Below are 21,751 nucleotides of genomic sequence, written 5' to 3' on the forward strand. Positions count from 1 at the left end.
ATCAGAGTCTTTTCTAAAGAGTTGGCTCTTCGCATCAGGTGGCCAAAGTATTGGAGCTTCAGCTTCTGGCCACTGCATTCTTGTGGTCCCCCCCAGGGACATCTATGCCTCTGCCAGGAGGCAGGTAGGCTGAACCCAAGAGTCCTCGCTTATGGGCTCAGGACCTCAGCATCGGGGTGGCCAAGTTTCACTCTCCGTGTGGCTGGGGAGAATTGGCAGCCTCCATATCAAACCATCAGTGAAGTTTCTGGGATAGAAATACACCCCGAAGTCACTGATATGTAGTTTCTGACATTGTGCAACCTTAAACTAAATTCCAGCAATCATAAAGCAATTTGGTTTTGCATTTCAAGTCAGAGTTTTACTGGAATTTGGCAAATGCTTCCTCAACCATCTCAGTTTTCTTTTTCCTTCACTGGTGCTTTGAACTTAGTAAACTCCAGCACCTATATACATATAGTTATACTATATGTTTCTGTATTGTATATAAACCACCAGGCTTTCCTGGTGGTTCAGTTGTAAAGAATCCACCTGCCAATGCAGGAGACATGGGTTCAATCCCTGGGTCAGGAAGATCTCCTAGAGAAGGAAATGGCAACCCACTCCAGTATTCTTGCCTGGAGAATCCCATGGACAGAGCAACAACAACATGTACATACACACACACACACACACACACACACACACACACACACACACACACCCTATTGGGTTCCTATCTCAGCAGTAGCATACACCAGGTTTGCCAATGAACTTTAGGAGGCTCAGTTTCCCTTCCTGAAAATGGGGGCTATGATGGTACCCACCTCATAGGTGTTTGAGGTTAAATGAGATCTTGTTTTTAAAGAGCTCAGTGCAGTGCCTGGCACAGTGATAACTGTGATAAATGGTAGCTATTATGTGCATAGAGGAAAAAAAACTGTACTAAAATGTTGGCAGCACTTATCTCTAGTGGGTGGGATTATAGTTACAATGAACATCTATTACTTTTGTAATCAGAGGAAATGAACAATAAATGTTATTATTAATTTAAAAATCTGGGTTTGGCTTTGTCAAAAGGAACCTGCAGTTAATGTCAACGTGCCAGCTCTAAGTAAGAAAAGGCCTCCAGTTCTGTATCAGGACTTGGAAAGACAGATCCTCCCACCCCATCCCTCTCCTCAGTCAAACATTAGGGTCTATAATGAAAGGAGATACTTGGTCAAGGATCTAGAGAAAATTTGTCCTCATCTGACCTTGCAGTCCCCCTGACCACTGCTGTCTGCGGGGCAGTCAGAGAGAAAGTGCCTCTCAAATTATGACCAGCTCTCCCATTGGGAGGGTTATCTGGGGTTCTCAGTTAGAAATCCAACTCTATAGGAAACCATTCCAGAAGAGCGACTCTGGACTTCCCTTGTGGTCCAGTGGTTAAGACTCCTCACTGCCAATGCAGGGGACGCAGGTTTGATCCTGGGTCTGGAAACTAGAATCCCCCATGCCTTGTGGCTTGGACAAAAATATAAAAACAAAAACCAGAAGAGTGACAGGCACCCTTTATTGGGCCTGCACTGGGACATCTCAGTGAGAAGACAAAACACATGAGTCCATTTTCAGTAGGGGGTTGGGAGTGTCCTGGTCTAGCATCCAGGACCATCTGAGGCCCAGGACCTTGGCTCTGCCTCTGGTTGAGACTCTTGACCACCAGCCCAACGCCTGCTCAGCAACACGAGACAGAACCCACCTGGAACTGCACGTCCCCCTCCAGTCGGTTCATCCTCCCCTCCTGTTAAACAGGAAGAGGCAGAACACCCACCCTCCTGGGATTATCTGCGGGAACCATCAGCCTGCACTGGGCTGGCTCCTGAATTTCTTTGCTCTCTCCTCCTTCCGCACCCTGGAGGGGGAATATTGCTGCTGACTCTGGAATAAAATGCCGCCTCTGTTTGGGAGACAAAGAACAGAGTGGCTCCTCTGGGTCAGCTGGCTCTCCTTGGCTGGCAGGCTCCCTGCCTCCCCCAGGCTGCTTCTGGGACTTCCTCTGAGGAAGGCCGTCTGGGTCTACACCAGGAGCTGCTGTCTGCTCCGAGCCGGCATTCTGAATGTGTTTTCACTGGAGATTAATGGAATATTTTACCTTTAAAAATCCCAAACAGCTTCCCTGCTCGGCAAGACATCTATCTCTTGGTGGGGGTATGAGAGGGGAACAGGGCCAGGGAGGAGCAGGGGGCAGCAGGTGGTGCCCTGGCTAGGGAGGCAACCTGGCCTGTGTACTCCTACTAGAGCTAGTGAGAATGTATGTGTGACAACGCGTGTGCTGATGTGTGACAGTGCATGCATGTGCACGTGTGCTCACTAAAGCGTGTGTTGTTGTTTAGTTGCTAAGTCAAGTCCGACTCTTTTGCAATCCCGTGGAGTGTAACCGGCCAGGCTCGTCTGTCCATGGGGTTTCCCAGGCAAGAATACTGAAGTGGGTTGCCATCTCCTCCTCCAGGGGCTCTTCCTGGACCTGGGATTGAACCCAAGTCTCTTGCATTGGCAGGTGGATTCTTCACCAGCTGAGCCACCTGGGAAGCCCATGAAAGTCTGTACTGGGGTTAGCAACATAAGAATGTTGCTCTGTGGAATGTGAGGAAGAGTTCAAGAGTATGGGAAGAAGCATGTACAGCATTTGTGGGAAAGCAAGGGGGAAAGTCTGAACTCTGTACAGGAATGTGAGTGCACATTGGAAGTGTGTGAAAATGTGCAAGTGTGCACACATAATAGCTAGAGTGTGTGTGCTAGAAAGTTTTAGAAAAAAGTATACTACAGTTTGTGAGAAACTGTGAAGGGTGGCAAGGGAGCACTTGTGAGAATTGTGTGTTAGTAGTAGTAACTAGTGTGTGCAAAAGTTTTGTACTAGGGTTTGAGGAGGTGTGGATGAGAATGTCAGTTTAAGTGCAAAAGCATGCACGTAGGAACGAACGTCGCGATGTGTGTGAGAACTGTGAATGTGTTCATGTGGACTCACTAGAGCGTGTGTGCAAACCTGTGAGAGCCGCGTGTATTGTATGTGAGCACGTAGGACGGCTCGTGTACGTCTGGGGTGAGCGCGCACGTGTGCACGAGCGTGTGCGGAGCGCCGGGAGACTCAGAAGAAAGGTCTGAGCGGAGCGGGCGGCCCCGCGTGAGAGTGTGAGTCTCTGTGTGTGTGCACGCGGGAGCGCGCGCGCGTGCCGCCGCCCCCCGCCAGGGTCTGAGCCGGTTGCCATGGGAACGCGCCGCGGCCCGAGTTAATCATTTCCTGTGGAAAGTGTGCGGGAGGGGCCGGAGCGGGGCGGGAGCGGGGCGGGCCAAGGAGGCGGTGGCGTGGAGCTGCCTCCCGCCGGCGGGCCGGGCCGGGCCGAGCCCCTGGCGCTGCGGCGACGCCGGGATCCTGCCTCCGCCAGGCCGGTGAGTCCGGGGCTCGGGCGGGAAGAGGGAGGGCTGGGCGCTCGGGTTCCGCCCAGCCCGTCGTTCGGAGTGTCGCGTCCGGGATCCCCCTGCCCAATCCCGAGGTGGGGCGCGGGGAGGGCCGGGCCCGGGAGACCCAGTCCTGCGCTATCCCGCCCCCCCCCTCGCCCCCCGCGCTGTCCAGCCGGAGCCGATCAGAGCATGGGGGCGACATGTCCCCTGGAATGCGAGCAGCCTCGGGACCCCCTTTCCGATTTCAATGGCCCGGGAAAGCCGGAGATTGCCGGGGAACCGCGTGCGGGTCAGCGCCGCCCCCTCCCCGGGCCGAAGTCCCCGGGTCCGCAAGGCTCCCTCGAACGCTGCAGTTTCGAGCTCTCCCACCGCGTAGGTCCTCTGGCAGTTGACTTTCCCCTTCGCAGGGCCGGGATGGGGTGGGCTAGCCGCAGGTTAGGAACGAGGGCCTGGGCCGGCGTCCCCCTGGGCTGTGGGGAAATTGAGCCTTTGACAGCTGCAGCCTGGTGGGGAGGGGTTCCCAGCTGGGAGGGCCAGCCCGAAGCCACCTCTGTCAGCCCCCTGTTGTGAGTTAGAGCGGAACTCTGGCGCAGTGAAGGGCCTGGTCCTGGCAGATTTTAAAGAGGAAGCTGTATTTAAATTCTCAAGTACCATTTGTCATCAGCACCCTCCCCCCCAACACACACACACACATTTGTCTCAAGGTTGGGGGTCCTGGCCGCACCTGGCCTTTCGCCTTCTCTGGCTTTCTGTCCTCCTGAGGCTGAGCAAGCAACTCTGCTGGCCCAGGCTGTTCCCTGTGCCCTTGATAAAAGTAGCCGTCTCCTTGGCCAGAGAGTCATTTGTGAGGAATGCAGTCTGAGAAAGGGGCCCTGTATTTGCAGTGATTGGACTTGAGGGATGTGGGGGTAATGCGTTCTGCTTTCCTTCTGGGCACCAAGGAACAGAGGCTTTGAAATCTGGGTTGACCTGCAAAACCCAGGATGTGTGACTGCTCAGGGAAGGTCCAGCCCCTGTCCACCCTCCCAGACCTTCTGCCCCCTCTCCCAGGGAGATGGAGACTATGTTTCCTGGGCAGTGGTCTCTGGACAGTTGTCAAGTCTATTCCCCAATCATTGCAGCAACCCTGGTCTGGGGGAAGGGGGCTGCACCTCTGCCACCCTGGCCTAAACCTGGAGAGGCTGATGGGGCTCTCCTGCAGCCTGCCCCTGCGTTCATCCACCGCTGGATTAAATTTGGGGGCGGGGAGGGTTCTTTGTATATGTCAGTATTGTTCTTAATGTTGTGTATATGTGTTATCCAAACTTTACATCAACCCTATTAAGGTAGAGTTCTCCCATTTCAAAGATGGAGATACTGAGGCTTAGAGACAAAGTCATTCTCCCAGGGTTGTACATCTACTAAATGGCGCAGCCGGGCTCTGAACTAGCTTTTGGTCATAACCACGCTGTGCCCCCATCACCTCGTCCTATGACCTAGGTTTTTGTGTCTCCAGTCTTGGGCTGTTTGAAAGTCCTTGATGCTCTTGACTCTCACATCCCACAGACTGCTAATTCAGCTACTTTTTCCTCTTCAGGATCTTGCACACACCCTTCCTCTTTCTTCCTGATATCTTCCTGCCTCCCAACTTCCCTTCCTGAAAGCCAAGAAATAATGTGACCTTCTGTCCCTGCCCCTCAGGCTTAGCTGATCTCCTTAAAAGTCTTCTCAGGGCTTCCCTGACGGCTCAGCGCATATAGAATCTGCCTGCAATGCAGTAGACACAGGAGACGCAGGTTCGATCCCTGGGTTGGGATGAGCCCTGGGTAGGGATGATCCCCTGGAGAAGGAAATGGTAACCTACTCCAGTATTCTTGCCTGGAGAATTCCCATGGACAGAGGAGCCTGGCGGGCTACAGTCCAAAGGGTCGCATAGTCCAATACAACTAAGCACAAAGCACATGAAGGTCTCCCTCAACCATGGAATTGACCTTCGGTGCCCTTTGCCATCTCACCTTCCAGCAGCTCGGCATGCAGGTGGAGCCCGTCTCGCTCCCTCCTTCTTTACCCACTGGGCAGCTGATCCTCAGGGCAGAATTTGTGCCCAGCTATGTGCTGAGTAGCCTGGAGAAGGGGACGTCTGGCTACGTCTCCCAGTTCCCTCCACTCCACACTGGTCCATCTCCATTTCCTCAGCGGAGCTGCCCATAGGCAGCATTAACGTCCACTCTGCCCTTTGGCCAGCAGTCCTGACCCCTGCCAGGGAGAGGGCAACCAGGAGACTCCTCCTCCAAGTTGTCTTCCTTAATCAAGGAAGATAGAGGCCAGGACTCCCTAGCCAAGAGCCTGGCATTCTTCCAGGGCTCAGCTCTGCCAACCTCAGGCCACCCATCCTTGGGCTCTTCCTTTTCTTACCTCTCGATGCTTCAGTCGTTCCTGTTCCTCTGTTGACCCGGCATGTGCAGATCTCTCCTGTTCTAAATTCCACATCCTCTCCTTCCCATCCTAGCCAACTTCTCCAAAGAGAAGGAAGGGGCAGCTTCCTCTAGCCACCCCCACCCCACCTTAGACCTTCCCAGGCCTGCCCTCTGTTCTGCTCCATTGACCTTTCTTCCAATTTGATCTCTCCGTGGCATGGTTCCCTGGTAATTGACCATCCTCTCCTTCTCACTCCCGGTCACCTCTGAGGACTCTGCACCTGTCTGTTGCTTCTGCCACCTCTGACCTTCCTTCTCCAGCTTTCCTTCCCACTCAGAGTCACCTCTGTCCTCCCTGGTTGCCTTTCATCTTCCACTACCTTTGATGACTGGATCCTCACGGGTGGCATGGTGACCCCCATCAGCCTGGCAACTCAGTGATTCCATCTCTAACCCTGCTGTCTTCCAAGCTTCAGTTCAGGCTTTCGTGTGCATTGCTATCAAGGCATTCACCCAACAAGCCTTTGCCAGCTGTTCGGTGTGGATGTAGCTGCTGCTCCAGGCTGGGTGCCATGGGACTCACCCTGGGGAACTGTAGAGGGTCAAGGGGGATGGACATTGTTTAAATAGCTTTACTGCCTGGTAGAAAGCAATCAGTGCAGTGAGGGATGGGGAGAGTGGTCTCTAGCCCAGGTGGCATCATTAGGAAATCCTTGGGTGCCTCCAACTCCATTTTAAACCTAAAGCAAACTCCACATTACCTCTCCGAGCTGACTTGGCTTCTTTCAAACATGGCATCACTTATTGTCTGAGTCTGGGACTGTAGCTTGGTGTATCACCTTAAATGCCTTCAGAGTCGCTTTGCACGCAATAGGTGTTCCATAAAGACTTGTAAAGTAAATGAAGTCTGTCCTGTTCATTTGCTCAGTGCATGAGGGCCCTATGAGGCTTTCTACCCAGACTAGTGTTGCCCACCCCCAGCCCCATTCTCCATACCACCTGGAGCCTCCTTACCTCCTGTTCTGATTGTGAAGGTTTGTTGAAGTGTTTACCTCCCTCCTGACAGGGAGCTTTGAGGCCATGTCTCTGCTGATCAAAGAGGACCCCAGGCAGGTGCCTGGCACACAGCAGGTACCGGGTAAATAATTATTAAATGAAGAATGAATGAATCTTTGTATCTTCAGGTCCTAGCAGGGTGTCTGCCAGTTGTAGTACAGCGTGAGGGCTAGTTGAATACATGAATTAGCTGATTTAAAGAGAATTTTGATGTATATAAGCCTGACTTGTCAGAGCCACAGTTGGGGTCCCTTCATAATAGATTCATGGAGATGCTGTTGGAGGCCCTGGTGGTGCCTCCATGTGGGGCTGTGCCCTGTCTGTGTGCTGCCAGGCTCCGAGGGGAGGGGCTGAGATGTGGGGTCTCCACACTGTGCTGCGGATGCACCTGGTGGGCTCCTTGCCCACCTCTGAGCCTCCCTTCTTAATGAGCACCTGAAATGGTGCTAGGCCCTGTTTCATTGCGTGAGCCCAGGGGGGTCCTTGCGGGACCCTGGAATTGGGGCTTTGGGTTAACAGGTGACCCAGTCGCTTGGACCCTTGCAGATGGCAGGCTCCGATCTGCTTGGGGTTGAGGCGGGGGAAGGTGCCGGCCAGCGGGCTTCAACCTCGCTTTTCTTGCTCTCTCCGCAGGCTGCCCGGCGCCCGGAGGAGGCTACTAAGCCCCGCCGGGCCATGGTCCCGTCTCGCAGGACGTGGAACCTGGGAGCCACGCCCTCGCTGCGCGGCCTGTGGCGAGTGGGCCGGGCCGGGGAGCCCGAGCCGGGGATGGCTCGCCCCGCCCCAGCCAGCCCGGCCGCCCGCCCTTTCCCACACACCGGCCCGGGGAGGTTGAGAACTGGTGAGTCCGCATTTTTAAAATGCCTCTTTATTTCCCTTCCTTCCTCCAGATACCAACGATGAGACTGGGGTTTCTCGCAAGTTCCTAGACTCAGTCAGAGCTGTCAGGTAATTACAGGGTACCGGCAGTCCGCGAGCCGGGCGTGGAGTCAGGGCGTCAATTTCTCTGGGCGCTCCTGCCCCGCGCCCGCCCGTCTGTAAAGACCGGCCCGGGACGCTGAGTTAAACGTTAACGCAGTCTGTGGCGCAGAGCGGGGAACGCGGCGGACAGCCACGCGCTCCCTGGCTGGCCGGGTCGCTGTGGCTCTGTGATCCGCCCGTCCTCGGCCGAGCACTCGTGGTCTCGCCCCGGTTTCTGCCCGCAGCTGGTAAACAAGGTAGGTGCAGAGCTGCCCGGCGCCCTGCGCGGTGCCGACACTTGATCCCGCCGGGGCTCGCCGGCGGATGGCGCGGAGCGGACGAAAGGCTGCTCCCGAGTGTGGCCTGGCAGAGGGTGGGTGCAGAGGGTGGGTGCCATGCACTGCTTTTCGGTGCCATCCAAGGTGGCCCCGACAGCAGGTGGGCAGTGAGGGAGTCCCCGAGTCTGGGGCCCTCCTTCCCCCTGGGGGAGCTGTCAACACGGGCTCTCCTTTCTGGGTCATGTCCCCTGGCGCTGCCAACATCAAGAAGTGGGCGGCTTCTGTGATTCCCGGTGGGGGCTAGATCATCAGGCCTGCGGAGCTGCCCCTGGGTGTCTGCCAGCCTTGGCTTGGGCAGGTCGTCCTGAAAGTGTGGGGGCAGAGGGTGTGTCTTCAGGCAGGTGGCCTTCAGGAGTTTGCTGTCTGACTGCTCCTGACCTACTGGGAGAGGGCTATAGAGGGCCAGCCTGTCTGAGTTAGCAGAGCCCTTCTGGGACATAAGGCCAAGCCCCTCCATGTACAGAAGGGAAAACCGAGGCCCAGAGAGGGCACATAGCAAGCTCCAGCTCCCTCTTTCCCACCTCACTTGTACCATCGGTGGCAGCCAAAGCGCTGCCCTCCATGGTCTCTTCTTTGGGGACAGTGAGGCTGGGGTTGACCCTGGAGTCCTCCTGGGAAAGCTTGGGCTCTTGAATCAGGTGGCCCCAGTTGTCTGGAAGGAGCTGAAGATGGTCTCTACTCTGCAAGATTGTCCAAAGGATTAAGACTGTAATATGAATGAATAGTATTACTTTTCTGGCTTAAAAAAGAAAACAAGAATTGAAAAACAAAAACATGTTATCTTGGAAAACCAAAAAGAACCCAGAAAGGTATAAAAAAGAAGACTCACCTAGAAGCTTGTCACTAAACATTTTATATAGTTCCTTTCAGTCCTGCACATGCATATTGCTCTCTTAAATTAGTATTATGAGGCTTATATGACCATACAGACTTTTATCCACTTTTAAAATTTAAGACAAAGGTCCAATGAAATCCTGTGTGTGAAATGCCAAGCATGGTGCCTGCCACTGGGTAGAGTTTCAGCCAGTATGGGTGTCCCTAGGCCCCTCTACCACCTCCCACCCCCAACTTACTGCCACTTTGAGAAGGGAAAGCAAGCAGAAGGTGGGTTAGCACATGGGATTGGAACACTGGCTTCAGGTGACCCTGGGCATATTATTAACCCTTCCGGGCCTCCGGTTCACGCCTCTCAGGGCTGTTGTAAGGAGCTGTCGGTTTGCGTTGATGACTACCTTCTGTGAGCACTTTACATGCATCACCCCATTTAATCCTCATCGCATGACTGAAGTTGGTTCTTAATGCCCATGGTATTGACAAGGAAACTGAGGATCAGGAAGGGAAATAAGGCCTGGAAAGCACTTGGTCCAGTGCTGGCAGTCAGGATGTGATAGCAGCCCAGGGTGGGGACTCTACAGTGTGCCCCTTGAGGCGAGTCCGCTCTCCCATCCCGTCCAGCCCCGCAAGCTGCGGTGGAGGGCTGGGGATTAGGGGTGAATGGGGTATTGAAGCCACAGTCAGCTCTCTCCCGCCATCCGGTGAGGGAGGCGACGTGTCAGAGACTCGAAAGGATGTGCTTTAACTGGTCCTGGATGCGCTTTTGAAGGCCATGAGGACCAGGCCACCCAGTGTGGGGCTGGTCTTTATGAAGGCAGGGGAGAAATTGCCACCTAGAGGCGGCCTTGGTAATGAGGTCACGGCCCCGGGGTGCACCTCCTGTGAGGATTAGCACAGCCAGGGTGGCGTCGGCTTCCTTCTGCTGCTCTCTGTAGAGGGTTGCTGGTGGGCACATGCCAGCCCTAAGGCCACCGTGGAGGGAGAGGAAGCCCCCACCTCCGGGGGGAGGTCTTGGGCGACCTTCTGCAGAGGATCCCCGGGCAGTTTGTGGTGAAGAAAGAGCGCCGCGCCTACTCAGCTCCAGGCCTTCCCTCCATGCCGGGCAGGCATGTGAGGGCGTGTGAGTCCCTCCTGGCGGTGCCTGGGCCGCCCTGAGTGTGTGAAAGGGGAGCTAAGCCTCAGCCCTGGCCACTGATCCCTGGCCAGCAGCCTCCAACCAGCGTCCAGCGTCTCACCTGTCTCCTCTTGTCCTGGGACAGGGCGTGGAAAAGATAGCCCGGCCGGCGGTGACGAGGACTCGGGCGCCCGAAGTGCAGCTCGCCCGGCCCTGGCTCAGTGCCGAGCCCTCAGCGTGGACTGGGCTGGCCCCGGGAGCCCCCACAGGCTCTACCTGACCCTGCAGGTAAGTCCAAGGGCTGTCAGAAAAGCCAGGTGTCTATCTGGGCAGGTGTGCCGTGGCCCTTTGAATACCAGCCGCTGGGCTCCTCTGGGGAAGGAGGCCACGAAGGAGACGGGTCTCACGCCTCCTGCCAAGCTCCTCATAGCACACCCACTGGGAGCCTGCCTGCATGGGACAATTTGCTTTATTAGGTTATCTGGCGGGAAATCTCACAGGAGATGACAGGGGCTTCTTGGCTACTCCCTGACTAAAGTGTTAAAGTGGGAAATGAGGGGCCTTCAGTGAGAAGCTATTAGGAAGATGGGCAGGTTTTTAGGGGAGCTGTTTATTCCCACTGGGGCATATGAGCCCATGGGGACAGCGATACTTAAATTTCCTCATTTAAAGTGAGGACTTTACCAAAACTTGATTTCTTTTCTCTTGCAGTCATCACTGCAAGTCAGTTATCATGGGACTTTCAAAACACCGACTTTACATTTATATCTATAGTATTTGGTTGTAGAATGAAGACATCCTGATAGCAATAATAATATTTACTGAACGCTGGCTTTATACCAGGCATTGTGGTATATATTATATGTCTCACGTCAGTCCAAGACACAGTTACTCTTTTATGGATGAAGTAAAGGAGGCTCAGAGAGGTTAAGTGACTTGCTACTGGTCACACAGCAAGCTGGGGTCTGAACATGATGAACTTTAAAAGTGGTGTAAAGAACTCACACATGTGGCATGTAATATCTAGAAACTGAATGTCTCCTGTGGTCCTGTGTCTTTGAGAAACCCACTCTTAATTTATTTATCTTTTCTATACAACTACTTGATTGCTTTTATACAGTTTTTATTCTTTATTTTTGCCTTCTATTCTGTGACTAGCTCTTTGCCTCAACAGTAAGTCTTGGTGATTTCTTCATGCCTATCAATATATAGAGAACTACCTCATTCTTTTAAACTGCCGCATAATATTCTACTTCAGGGTTTATCTCACTGATCTTCTGTATTGTTTCTGATTGCAAAGAGCTCCTTAAACAAATACTGATGCATTCGTGCACCTAAAACTTAGAGCAATTTCAGGACAGCACAGGCTCTGCAGTTTTATTTTTGCTGCACCACACAACATGTTGGATCTTAGTTCCCTGACCGGGGATTGAACCTGAGGCCTTTGCATTGGAAGTGCAGAGTCTTAACTACTGGACTGCCAGGGAAGTCCTTGTAATTTTTTAAATGGATGCATCTGTTAACAGATATTTTTGCAAGTGCCTACTCTGTGTTAGAAGACTGTGCTGGCACACAGTCAAGAAGAGAAATAGACCTGGCAGTCTAGCAGAGAGGCCAGGATGGGCAAACATTGACATAATGGCTGAGGATGAAGGATCAGAGTTATCTGGAGGTGTTGCCAAGGCCCCTCCCCCCAAGAAAGATTGTGCATGACAGGGGCTACCTTGAAGGGACCCATGCAGATGGAGGGCAGGGTGGGTGCGGGAGATAGGTGCCCTTTGAACGTGTAGCTTCAAGTTCTGATCTGAACATGAACCCCTTGCTTATTGCTTCAGAGACAGTCTTGAGCTTCCTGGTTTTTCTCATCCCTCTGGTGTGGTTCATCTGAAGATGGAACCGAATGGTCTGTGGTTTTTTTTTTTTTTTTTAACTGTAAGTTCTTCTAGAAATGCAGGTCTGGTGCAGGAACAGTTAAAAAAACTGGAGAACCTTTTTTTTTTTTTTAAATTAAACTCAAGCCATTGGTAGTTAAATCAGGAGGTGGTCAGAAACAGGCAGCCTTGAGTTGGGTGGAGGCTCTGTTCTTGAATTTTGATTATGGGCTGTTGGGTTGTGGTTGCCGCTGAGTCCTGGGGTCAGCAGATATACTGAGGATGTGAGACGCTGCTGCCAGCTGCCAGTTTCCACATGCGTGTTCTTCTGGGCTGGTGGTTGTGAGGCTCAAACAGGGACCCAGACCCAGTGAAGTGACCTGGTGGGCTTGGTGACCTCCCCCACCAGCTTCTCAAGCAGTTAAAACCCGAGTCGCTTCCTTTGGAGGCTGCAGAAATTCCCAACCCCCAGGGGCCTGTCTGCCCTTCCTGTGGCTTGGCCAACGGGCCAGAAATAGTGTAACCTTTGCTCTGGACGGCAAATGGAAACTTCCAGCTGCCGCTGTTGCCGCCGCCAATAACAAGGCTGCCCGTGCTGGTGTGGCAGTTGGTCAGAGGGTGGGGATAAAATTAAGTCGGCGGGAATTTTCCTAAATACGAGACATGCTCGTGACCGTTCCTTCTGGAGTAGAAAGTGGAGTTTCTGTTCTACGAATGGGACGATGATGCTTCAGGGAGGGTTAAGTAACTTGCCCATGGTCACACAGCTCAACTGAGTCAGGCTTCACACCCAGGCCTTTCCGACTCTAGACTTGGAGTATTTTTTAAACCTAGCAGTTGCCATTTTGTTTTGAGTAAGGTTGGCACAAAGACACACCAAAAAGGGCCTGTAATCTCCCATCCTGGATAGCTTCTGTTATCAAAGATAACAAAGCAGAACACCACAGATGCTTACAAGGTTAAAAATGCAAATGCCGGAAAGGTTCAGAATGAAACATAAAGCCTTTCCTTTCTCCCCACTTTCTCTTGCAACAAGTTTCTTTTGATTTCCCCAGAGTTTGCACGTGTGCTCAGTGGCTCAGTTGAGTCTGACTCCGCTGCCAGGCTCCTCTCTCCATGGGGTTCTTCAGGCAAGAATACTGGAGTGGGTTGCCATTTCCTCCTCCAGAGGATCTTCTCAACTCAGGGACTGAGCCCACATCTCCTGCCTTGGCAGGTGGATTCTTTACCCCTGAGCCACCAAGGAAGCCCATCCCCCAGATTTAGATGATGCCCCTGTACCATCACCCAGCCTCCAGAGGAGACCAGTTTTGGAGAGGGAGCGGCAAGCCTCTTTTATTTCCATTATCCTTAAATGGGATTACACCTTACCTGTGGTTCTGTTCACACCTTTCCTGTCGTCTTGTGTGAGTTGCACGTGATTTTCTCTGCTTGAAAAGCTCTTTCTGCCTCTCGCCTCATCTCCCTGCCAGTTCACTGGTCTCTTCTCCTCCAGCCTTCTTTGCCTTGATTCCTCCTTCCTGGAGACAAGGTCTCATGGTCCCGGATAGCCATGCCTGCACGTGGACCATGGCCTTGCCCTGCTCGTGTGGACACATGTGCCCCCTCCTTGGCAGCCCCAGGCTGGGTGCTGTCTGCAGGGGGATGGAGGCAGCTGACATCACAGGTGGGGGTTGTTGCCCTGAGACTGCCGTGTGCCTGGTGGGGCTGGACAGGCCTGTGAATGGTGGGACGAGGGTGCAGCTAAAGCAAGCAGGCCACTGCGCTGGTGACTCAGGGCCCACAGGTCGGCCAGCTGAACTTCCCCTGAGGGTTTCTATGTGCCCAAGAACCTTATTTGTTGGTCCTGAGGGCCGGCTGCTGATGAGGGCCAGGGGAACGCACTGCTCCCTCTCGCTGTGAGATCTGGGTGCGTTTTCTTCCGGACTCCGGGCCTCCTTGTTCCCATCCACCCACACAGTGAGGGGTGAACCGGCTGGGTCTGGGGGCCTCACCAGCTCCTGGAGCATGCGCCATCCTCAGGCTCCACGGGGGTCCCCTCCCCACTGCGATCCCCCCTCTTCACGTGAGGATTCTGATTGTGTCTTGGCAGCAGGCCCTGCAGGACAAGGGGTGCGAGAGCAAGAGTCAGGGGACGAAAGAAGAGAAGCCCCTGAAGAGGCAGGCGCCGGCCCCCAGGAGGGACCGGGAGGCCCAGGAAGCTGGTGGCGCCATGAATGTAGAGAAAACAGGTAAAGGAAGTCTGCCCACCCGCCTGGCACAGCCCTGGCTAACACTGGTGCCGGAGGGGAGGCTCTTGTCCCCAGACATTGTCCTCCTCGCCTGGAGTGGCCGCCTTGACATGGAACTCGGAGACCCCAGCCTGCCCATTCCGACTCCAGGGATGCCCTCCTCCTGGTGCTGCTGGGCGCCAGCTGGTGATAAGCAGCTTTGGCCAGCACACGCTGGGGTTGAGTTTCCCTGCTTTTTTGTCTTTTCCCCAGTGCCTGTCAAAAGCAGGGTGAGGGTGGCAGCCGCAAAGACGCCACCGCCTGCAGAGAGAGGCCTGACCCCCTCTACTTGTGTATCTGTGGGTCCGTCAGGGACCCAGAGGCCCTAGGATGGGGATTCACTCTGCTGTGTCGAGGCTGGGAAAGAGGAGCTGGTGGCTCCAGTCTTTTCCGGCGAGGCTGACAGTTCTGGAGATTCTGTGGGCCCCCTTTGTGGAGTTCCCCAGCAGGAACCCAGAGCCCAGCAGCTGTTGGGAAGGGCATTCTAAGAAGCCCGAGGGGAAGGCCAAGAGTGAGTAGGGAAAGGAGCTGGCCTTTCTGTTGTTTGCCGCCTCCTGTCACCAGAGATTGATTTGTGTCTGAACTTGCAAGGCGAAAGGAGCCACCCCCTTCTCTGAGGTTGATCCAAGGCCTCCTTCACCTGTCTGGGCCCGGCACTCATTTGGGGCCAGGTGTTGGGGCTGGCCAGGCTGTGGAAGTGGGGCCATTGTCCAGCCAGTCCAGAGGTCTGACTCTTGTTTGTGGGTCCAGGGCTGAGCTTCCCCGAGCCTGGGTGCCCTTGAGGGGCAGTGTCCAGGCAGGGTCTCAGAGAAAGAAACTGTCTTCTGAGAATGCGGATGGACAGCTGACCTATTATGATGGTGCAGGGGTCCCTCAGTCCCCTTTTAAGTTATCTTTTAATCACATCTCTCTCTCCTCTGCTGTTCTCTGTTAGCTTTCTCAAGATCTTTTCCTCCCCAGTAAATGTTCTCCAGGCCCCTTGCGGCTCCCCTGGCATGTGGGCACCATGCCAAGGTTAGGATGAAGCCCCCCGGCTGTGGGCTGAGGGTGAGATGAGCTGTGTTCCAGCAAGGGTGGCTATTCCAGACCTGTTGGGCAACACACCCGTGCACCCCTCGTGGGTTCCAGGTGCCTGCCCAACGTTGCCTCTTTGGACAAGGACCATGGTCCCTGTTTCATAAGGGAAGCCCCAGTGGGACCCTCCCACCCAGCTCTGAAGTGGCAGTGCCAGCTCTCGGACCTAGAGTCGACAGCATTTCCTGCCACCCCACGGCAGTCTGCAGAGAGCACAGGGCCGTGCTGGTCACATGCTGCCTATGGCAGCTCTGGGTGCTGGCCTGGAAGCATCCATCTGGCCTCGCGCTCTCTAGAACAGACAGCAGAAGCCTGGCCAGCTGTGTGTGACATCCATGCTCTGTCACATGCAGGCCGCACGGCCAGGGCCCCCGGCCGCCCAGTGTTGGCCCCCGTTCCGGCTCTCCAGAAGGCCTTGAGTCAGAGCCAACCCTTGGGGTTGGGAGGAAGGGAAAGGGAGTCTGTGTGTGTAGGGCCTGCTCCCTTGAGAGTGGATGTCCACCCCTCTCCTGGGCCCAGTGCTGAGTTGTCCCGTCCAGCCTGGAACCAATGCCATCTGTGCCCCACGTTCCTGCTTAGTCCAAGAGCCAGGCTGCCGTTTCAGCTTCTCTGCCGTCTCATTGAACACACCTGTCACCTTCCCCTGGGCTGTGTGACTTCAGGTGCAGATGGCTTTGTTTCTGGAGTCTGGGGTCCCCCCTCTCCCCGCCGTCCTGCCCACACAGGGCTGCAGCTTCTGGGACCTCGTGTTGGGGAGCCCGGATGTCCTGGTGCTCCGCGAGCATGGAGGCTTGCAGCAACTCTTCACACCTCACTCTTGGACACTTCGTCCTGCCTCACAGACTTTGGCCAGGACCCAGATTAAGCTGCCCAAAGCGGGAGGCAGATCCCTGCCCTTCCAGCCCCGCCTCTGTCCACTGCCCTACCCCCTTGCCAGCTCCCCACCTGCAGAGACGGTGGTCCTTCTAGGTGCCATCAAAGCAGGCTGTGACGGGCATGCCAGGCCCCAGTAGCAGGTCCCAGGCCTTGATTCTGTGGCTCTGTCCTTCTGTCCGTCTGTCTGTGTCTCTTCTGCTGGTGACAGGATGGTGGAAGCCGGAGACCCCCTGCCCACCCCAGTATTTATCCCTCGCTCTTGCCTGTGTGGCCCCTGTACTCAGTCCCACAGGGGTGTGCCTGGGAGCGTGCTTGGTGATGTTCCTGCTCGTGTGCTGCTGCATTTGTTCCTGTGTCCTGGTGTGTCTGTCCCTTGCGCACGCACACCTCCGCCTGCTCTCTCTCTCTGTGCGGTGATCACTCCCTGCGGAGGGCAGGGGCCAGGCTGGCAAGCCCTCACCTCTCTTCTCTACTCTGGAGAAGGTTTGGGGTGTAAAGAAATCACTTTCCACCAAGGATAGTGTTTTCCGGGGAGACAACAGCGGTTGCCAGAGGCGCATCTTTCTCAACTGCAGGTCCCTGCAGGCTGGCCATGGAGAGGATATTGCCCATCAAACCCAGAACATAGGCTCTGGGGGAGTAATGAGTGGAAGTTGCTTTCCTGACTCCTGGTCCAGGCAGTTCTACCCACCAGAAGCTTCCCGCTAAAGCGGCTTCCTCCAAGACAGGCCCTGGAGGCCCCCCACTAACCCAGCGGCACCCGCCGACTCCTGCTGCTGCCCCAGCCCTTGCCCAGCTTCTTTGTCTCCTCTGCTTGCATCCGCTCCCCATCCCTGTGGTCCATCCTGCCATGACAGGCTCCCTCTCCTCAACCAGGCTGGGGCCTCTGCTGCCCCGCTGATCGGCCGCTACTTTGCTCATAGGTGGGCGGCCCTTTGGCAGCGGGAGGTGCTCGAGCCTGTCGGGGTCGCCCGGTGCCGCCCCCGTGGTACATAGGATGGTGGAGGCCATGTCCCAGCTGCGGGAGGAGAAAGCCCAGCTGCAGGAGGAGCTGGTGGCCCTGCGGGAGAGGCTGGCTGTCCGCGACAGTGAGCAGCAGGCCACGTCCGTGCAGCTGCAGAACCAGGTATCTGGGGAGGGTGGGACGGGCTGAGGCCACTGCCCACTGTGGAACAAGTCGGAAGGCGTCGCCCAGGGTACCTGGAACCCTCCAGGCCACCCGCATAATGGACAGATGGGGTCTCCTCCCCTGGCTTGGGAACACGCAGAGGCCTGGGCCTCCCGTCCTGATCCTCCACGTGCCATTCCTCGTGGTTACCAGGGGGCCAGATCCGCCTCTCCATGAGTGACAGGCAGCATGTGTAGACGTGGGTGGAGCAGGAAGGCACAGGGATGTTCCTGCTCTGAGGCTGGTGCTGAGTCCACTCCATCTTCCGAGGTGCCCTGGCTTGGGCAGCCCACATGGACCAAACTCATTGCAGAGGTCGCCCCATGGAAAACTGGCAGGAGAAGAGAGGCTGGGGTGTGTACCAGGGAGAGAAGGGAGCTCCCAAACCTCTGGGAGCCAGAGAAAGTAAAGGTTCATGCTGGCCAGTGTTGTCTCCTGCATTAGCTGGCCAGAAGGACGCTGGGGACGCCACAGGCCCTTTGGGCTGACCCCTGGTCTTCCCCGGAGTGCCTGGCTAATTCACTCCTTCCCACCATCAAGTGGGCCCTGAGGCCCCTCTCCTGGGGCTCAACTCCCAACTCTAATAGTCAGTGTCTCTCAGGCCTGAGTCTGACATTTCCCACTTCCCCAAGGTCCCCAGCCCTGTCTGCACACCATCTCCGTGTTGGAGCCTGTGCCTGCGCTCCTGGGCCTGGCTCTCTGTAGAACGCCCTGCCTTCAGGTGGAGCAGCTTCTTTCTCTGTGATTGCCCAGCCTGTGGATCTTCTGTTCCTCATTACTGGATGCCGTGACTTGTTCTCAGTTCCGGGGGCAGCAGATTATTTTCATGCACTTTTATTTATTTTTGTATTTTTGGCTGTGCTGTCTTCGTTGCTGCATGTGGGCTTTCTCTAGTTGTGGCCAATGGGGGCTGTTCTTCGTTGCAGTGCGCAGGCTTCTCTTTGTGGTGGCTTCTCTCATGGCGGAGCACAGGCTCTAGGTGAACTGAGGTTCAGTAGTTGTGGCCCACAGGCTTAGTTACTCTGCAGCAGACTCTGCGGCATGTGGGATCTTTCCCAGGCCAGGGATCGAACCCACGTCCCCTGCACTGGCAGGTGGATTCTTATCCACCACGCCACCAGGGAAGTCCTCATGCATTTTTCAGATGCAGTGTTTTTCCAGCTTACTAGTGTGTCCTCAGGCTCTCTCTCTCCTGACCACCCATCCTTTGCTGAGTTGGGTGGGCCTCCCTGGGGCCTCCCTGGTGCCCAGTCTGTCTCCTTGTACATTGTCCCCACTGTTTGCTGCCCCTAGGCTGGTCTGCCCCACTTGTGGGAGCTCTTCACGGCAGGTGTAACACACCAACTTTGTATCACTGTTGCCTCCTGCCTTCCTGCCTCAGATGGCTGCTGGGTGCCTGGTCTGTACAGGCACCCAGCTGAGCAGTGGGCGTGCCCAGGTGGACAAGGCATGCCCTGGCCTGTGGCGGCTGCAGTCTAAGGGAGGACAGACATTTGTCACTTGCATTTATGTAAAGTTGGGAGAGTAACAAAGTCTCTGCTGGCGGGTGCACACAGAGGGCATGAGGGCTCTTACCAGATGCCTTTGTCAGGGAGATCAGGACCTGTGGCAGGGAGAGCTCCTCCTTCCCCGACTTCCTTTGGTTTAGTTTGTCTGGGCACTTCACTTTTGAAACAAGTTTTGTTTTGTTTTGTTTTTTGAAGAAGTTTAGTGAGATAGAATTCACATTCCATAGAACTCTTCCGTTTAAGGTATACAATGTATGGTCTTAAGTATGTTAAGGTGATGATGCAGCCATCACCACTGTCTAATTTCAGAACATTTTTGTTACCCTTCAAAGACTTATTAAATCACTCCTCGTGTCCCCTTTCCCCCAACCCCTAGCAACCATTGCCCAGCTTTCTGGGTTTTTAAAAAATCTTTTGGCCTCACCGCATGGCATGTGGGATCTTAGTTCTCTGACCAGGGATCAAACTTGTGTCCCCTGCATTGGCAACATGGAATCTTAACCACTGGACCACCAGAGAAGTCCTGTGCCCTGCTTTCTGTTTATATGGATTAATCTTTTCTGAACATTTCATATAATGAAATAATATGTGGCCTATGGTGACTTAATGTTTGCATGTGTGCATGCTAAGTCTCTTATGTCGTGTCTGATTCTTTGTGACCCCCATGGACTATAACCCACCAGACTCCTCTGTCCTTGGGATTCTCCAGGCAAGAATAGTGGAATGGGTTGCCGTGCTCTTCTCCAGGAGATCTTCCCAACCCAGGGATCGAACCCACATCTCCTGTGGCTCCTGCATTGCAAGCAGATTCTTTACTACTGAGCCACCAGGGAAGTCCCTAAATGAATGTTTAAGAAATATTTTTTTTTCCCTTTAATTAGCAAAATTGACTTACTTTTTAGACAGGAAGTTGAGGGTCAAGCATCTCAGCCTTTTTGGTGTCCTTGAGCCGCAACTCTCCAGGCAGTCCTGACCCCTTCCCTTATCCCAACCCCCACTCCTCTGGAAGATTTGGAGAATTCAGAATCGTTCCTGGTCTTGGCTCAGGTTTTGTTCCCGCAAGCTCTTGTCTGAAAAAGTATCTCAGGACATGCACCTGAAGGTTCAGGTCTCTGAACCACTCTTGGAAGGGTCTGACCCTGTGGAACTGAGGGCCTGGAGCCCCATCCATGTCCTGACTTTGGCACTACTCATCAGCTGTGTGACCTTGGGCTAGTTAATTACCACTCTGCACCTCGGTTTCCTCATCTGTAAAATGGACATAACAACAGTATCTGATGAGATGACCAGTGTTATTGGTGTCACCACCATTACCACCCTCATTGTTACCGGGAGGAGTGTTGGATTTGGAATCATGTGCTCAGGGCTTGACTATTGGCTGTGTAGCTGTAGTAAGCCACTTCCTGTCTGAGCCTTCATTTACCCATCTCTAAACTGGGTCTAATAGATGTTGCTTCATGGTTACTGAGCAGCTCAGTTATGAGACTGGACAGAGACGTGAATCACAAACGGTAAACTGCTGTGCCTTCTGAGGCATCACGTCTGAGCTCTGGTTTCCTGTCAGCCTCACTGTGGTTTGTCACAGATTGACCTTCTTGGTGTTTCTATATGTTGCTTCTCTAAGAAAAGCCCACCATGGAGTACCCTCCGCCTCGTTCTCAGGATGCCTCCTGGTTCCCATTCTTGTCCAGACTTGTCTTTGAACTCAACTGGCTTTGCCGTGTTGCTCTTCCTGAAAAGCCACGTGGTTAAGACTGAGGGCTCTGCAGAGCTCCAATTCTAGTGCCAGCAATTAATAGTCAAGTGACCTTGAGCAAGATTAACCAAGGCTTAATCTCTTGGGACCTCAGTTTCTCCTCCTGTAAAATGGAGATAATAATAGTACATACCTCAGAGGATTGAGGGGCTCAAAGTAAAGATCTAATCAAGAAATCATTGCCAAATCTAATGTCATGAAGCTTTCTCCTTGTTTTCTTCTAAGAATTTTATATATAGTTTTAGCTTTTGTGTTTAGATCTTTGATCTATTTTGAGTTAATTTTTGTATATGGTGTTAGTAAGTGTCCAACTTCATTCTTTTGCATGTGGATATCATTTTCCCAGCACCACTTGTTGAAAAGACTATCCTTTCCTCATTAGAAATCTTAACACCATTGTCAAGAATCAGTTGACCAGATACATGAGGGTTTATTTCTAGGCTCTCTATCCTACTCCATTGATCTATATATCTGTCTTTATGCCAGTTTCACACTTTTTGGTTTACTGGAGCTTTGTTGTAAGTTTTGAAATCAAAGAGTGTGGGTCCTCCAACTTTATTCTTCAAAATTGTTTTGGCTATTTGGAATCTTCTGAGATTTCATATGAATTTTGGGATGGACTTTTCTATTTCTGCAAAAAATGTCATTGGGATTTAAATAGAGATTGCATTGAATCTATAGATTGCTCTGGGTAGTGTTGACATGTTAGCAAAATTGTTTTCAAACTATGAATGCAGGATGTGTTTCCATTACCGTTATCATCTTTAATTTCTTCCAGCAATGTTTTATAGTTTTTAGTGAACAAGGTTTTACCTCCATCGTTGCTTTATTTCTACATATTTTATTCTTTCTGATGCTATTGTAAATGAAGTTGTTTTCTTAATTTCCTTTTTGTATTGTCCAGTATTAGTGCATAGAAACACAACTGATTTTTAATGTGTTGTATCCTGCAACTTGGCTGAATTTATTAGTTCCAGTTGGCCTGATTTTTTAAATGCTCAAATTAGTTGCCACCATTTAAATCTTAGTTAAGTTTGTATAAAAACCTCAGCTTCCTTTTTTCGGTAATAGAATATTGAAAGATGTGGCACCTCTGGGCTGACATTCCCA

The 21,751-nt window shown here is 53.4% G+C and overlaps 1 protein-coding gene across 9 annotated transcripts in view; it reads left to right on the forward strand.

The window, feature by feature from the left end:
* The first annotated feature begins 3,335 nt into the window (after positions 1 to 3,335).
* Positions 3,336 to 21,751, forward strand: part of KIFC3 (kinesin family member C3) — a 34,935-nt gene continuing 16,519 nt past the window's right edge. For 3 of the 9 annotated variants that reach the window (XM_040253888.1, XM_040253887.1, XM_040253886.1), the window contains exons 1-4: positions 3,700 to 7,713; positions 10,264 to 10,406; positions 14,082 to 14,220; positions 17,133 to 17,335. In XM_040253888.1, the coding sequence (XP_040109822.1) occupies positions 7,419 to 7,713; positions 10,264 to 10,406; positions 14,082 to 14,220; positions 17,133 to 17,335 (780 nt within the window). In that variant the 5' untranslated portion in view covers positions 3,700 to 7,418. Of the gene's footprint in view, positions 3,409 to 3,699; positions 7,821 to 10,263; positions 10,407 to 14,081; positions 14,221 to 17,132; positions 17,336 to 21,751 lie in introns of those variants that run through there. The other 6 variants (XM_040253894.1, XM_040253893.1, XM_040253892.1 and 3 more) reach the window with 3 other exon arrangements.

This window comes from Oryx dammah, unplaced genomic scaffold (assembly GCF_014754425.2).
Source record: "Oryx dammah isolate SB20612 unplaced genomic scaffold, SCBI_Odam_1.1 HiC_scaffold_13, whole genome shotgun sequence".
Classification (NCBI taxonomy): domain Eukaryota; kingdom Metazoa; phylum Chordata; class Mammalia; order Artiodactyla; family Bovidae; genus Oryx; species Oryx dammah.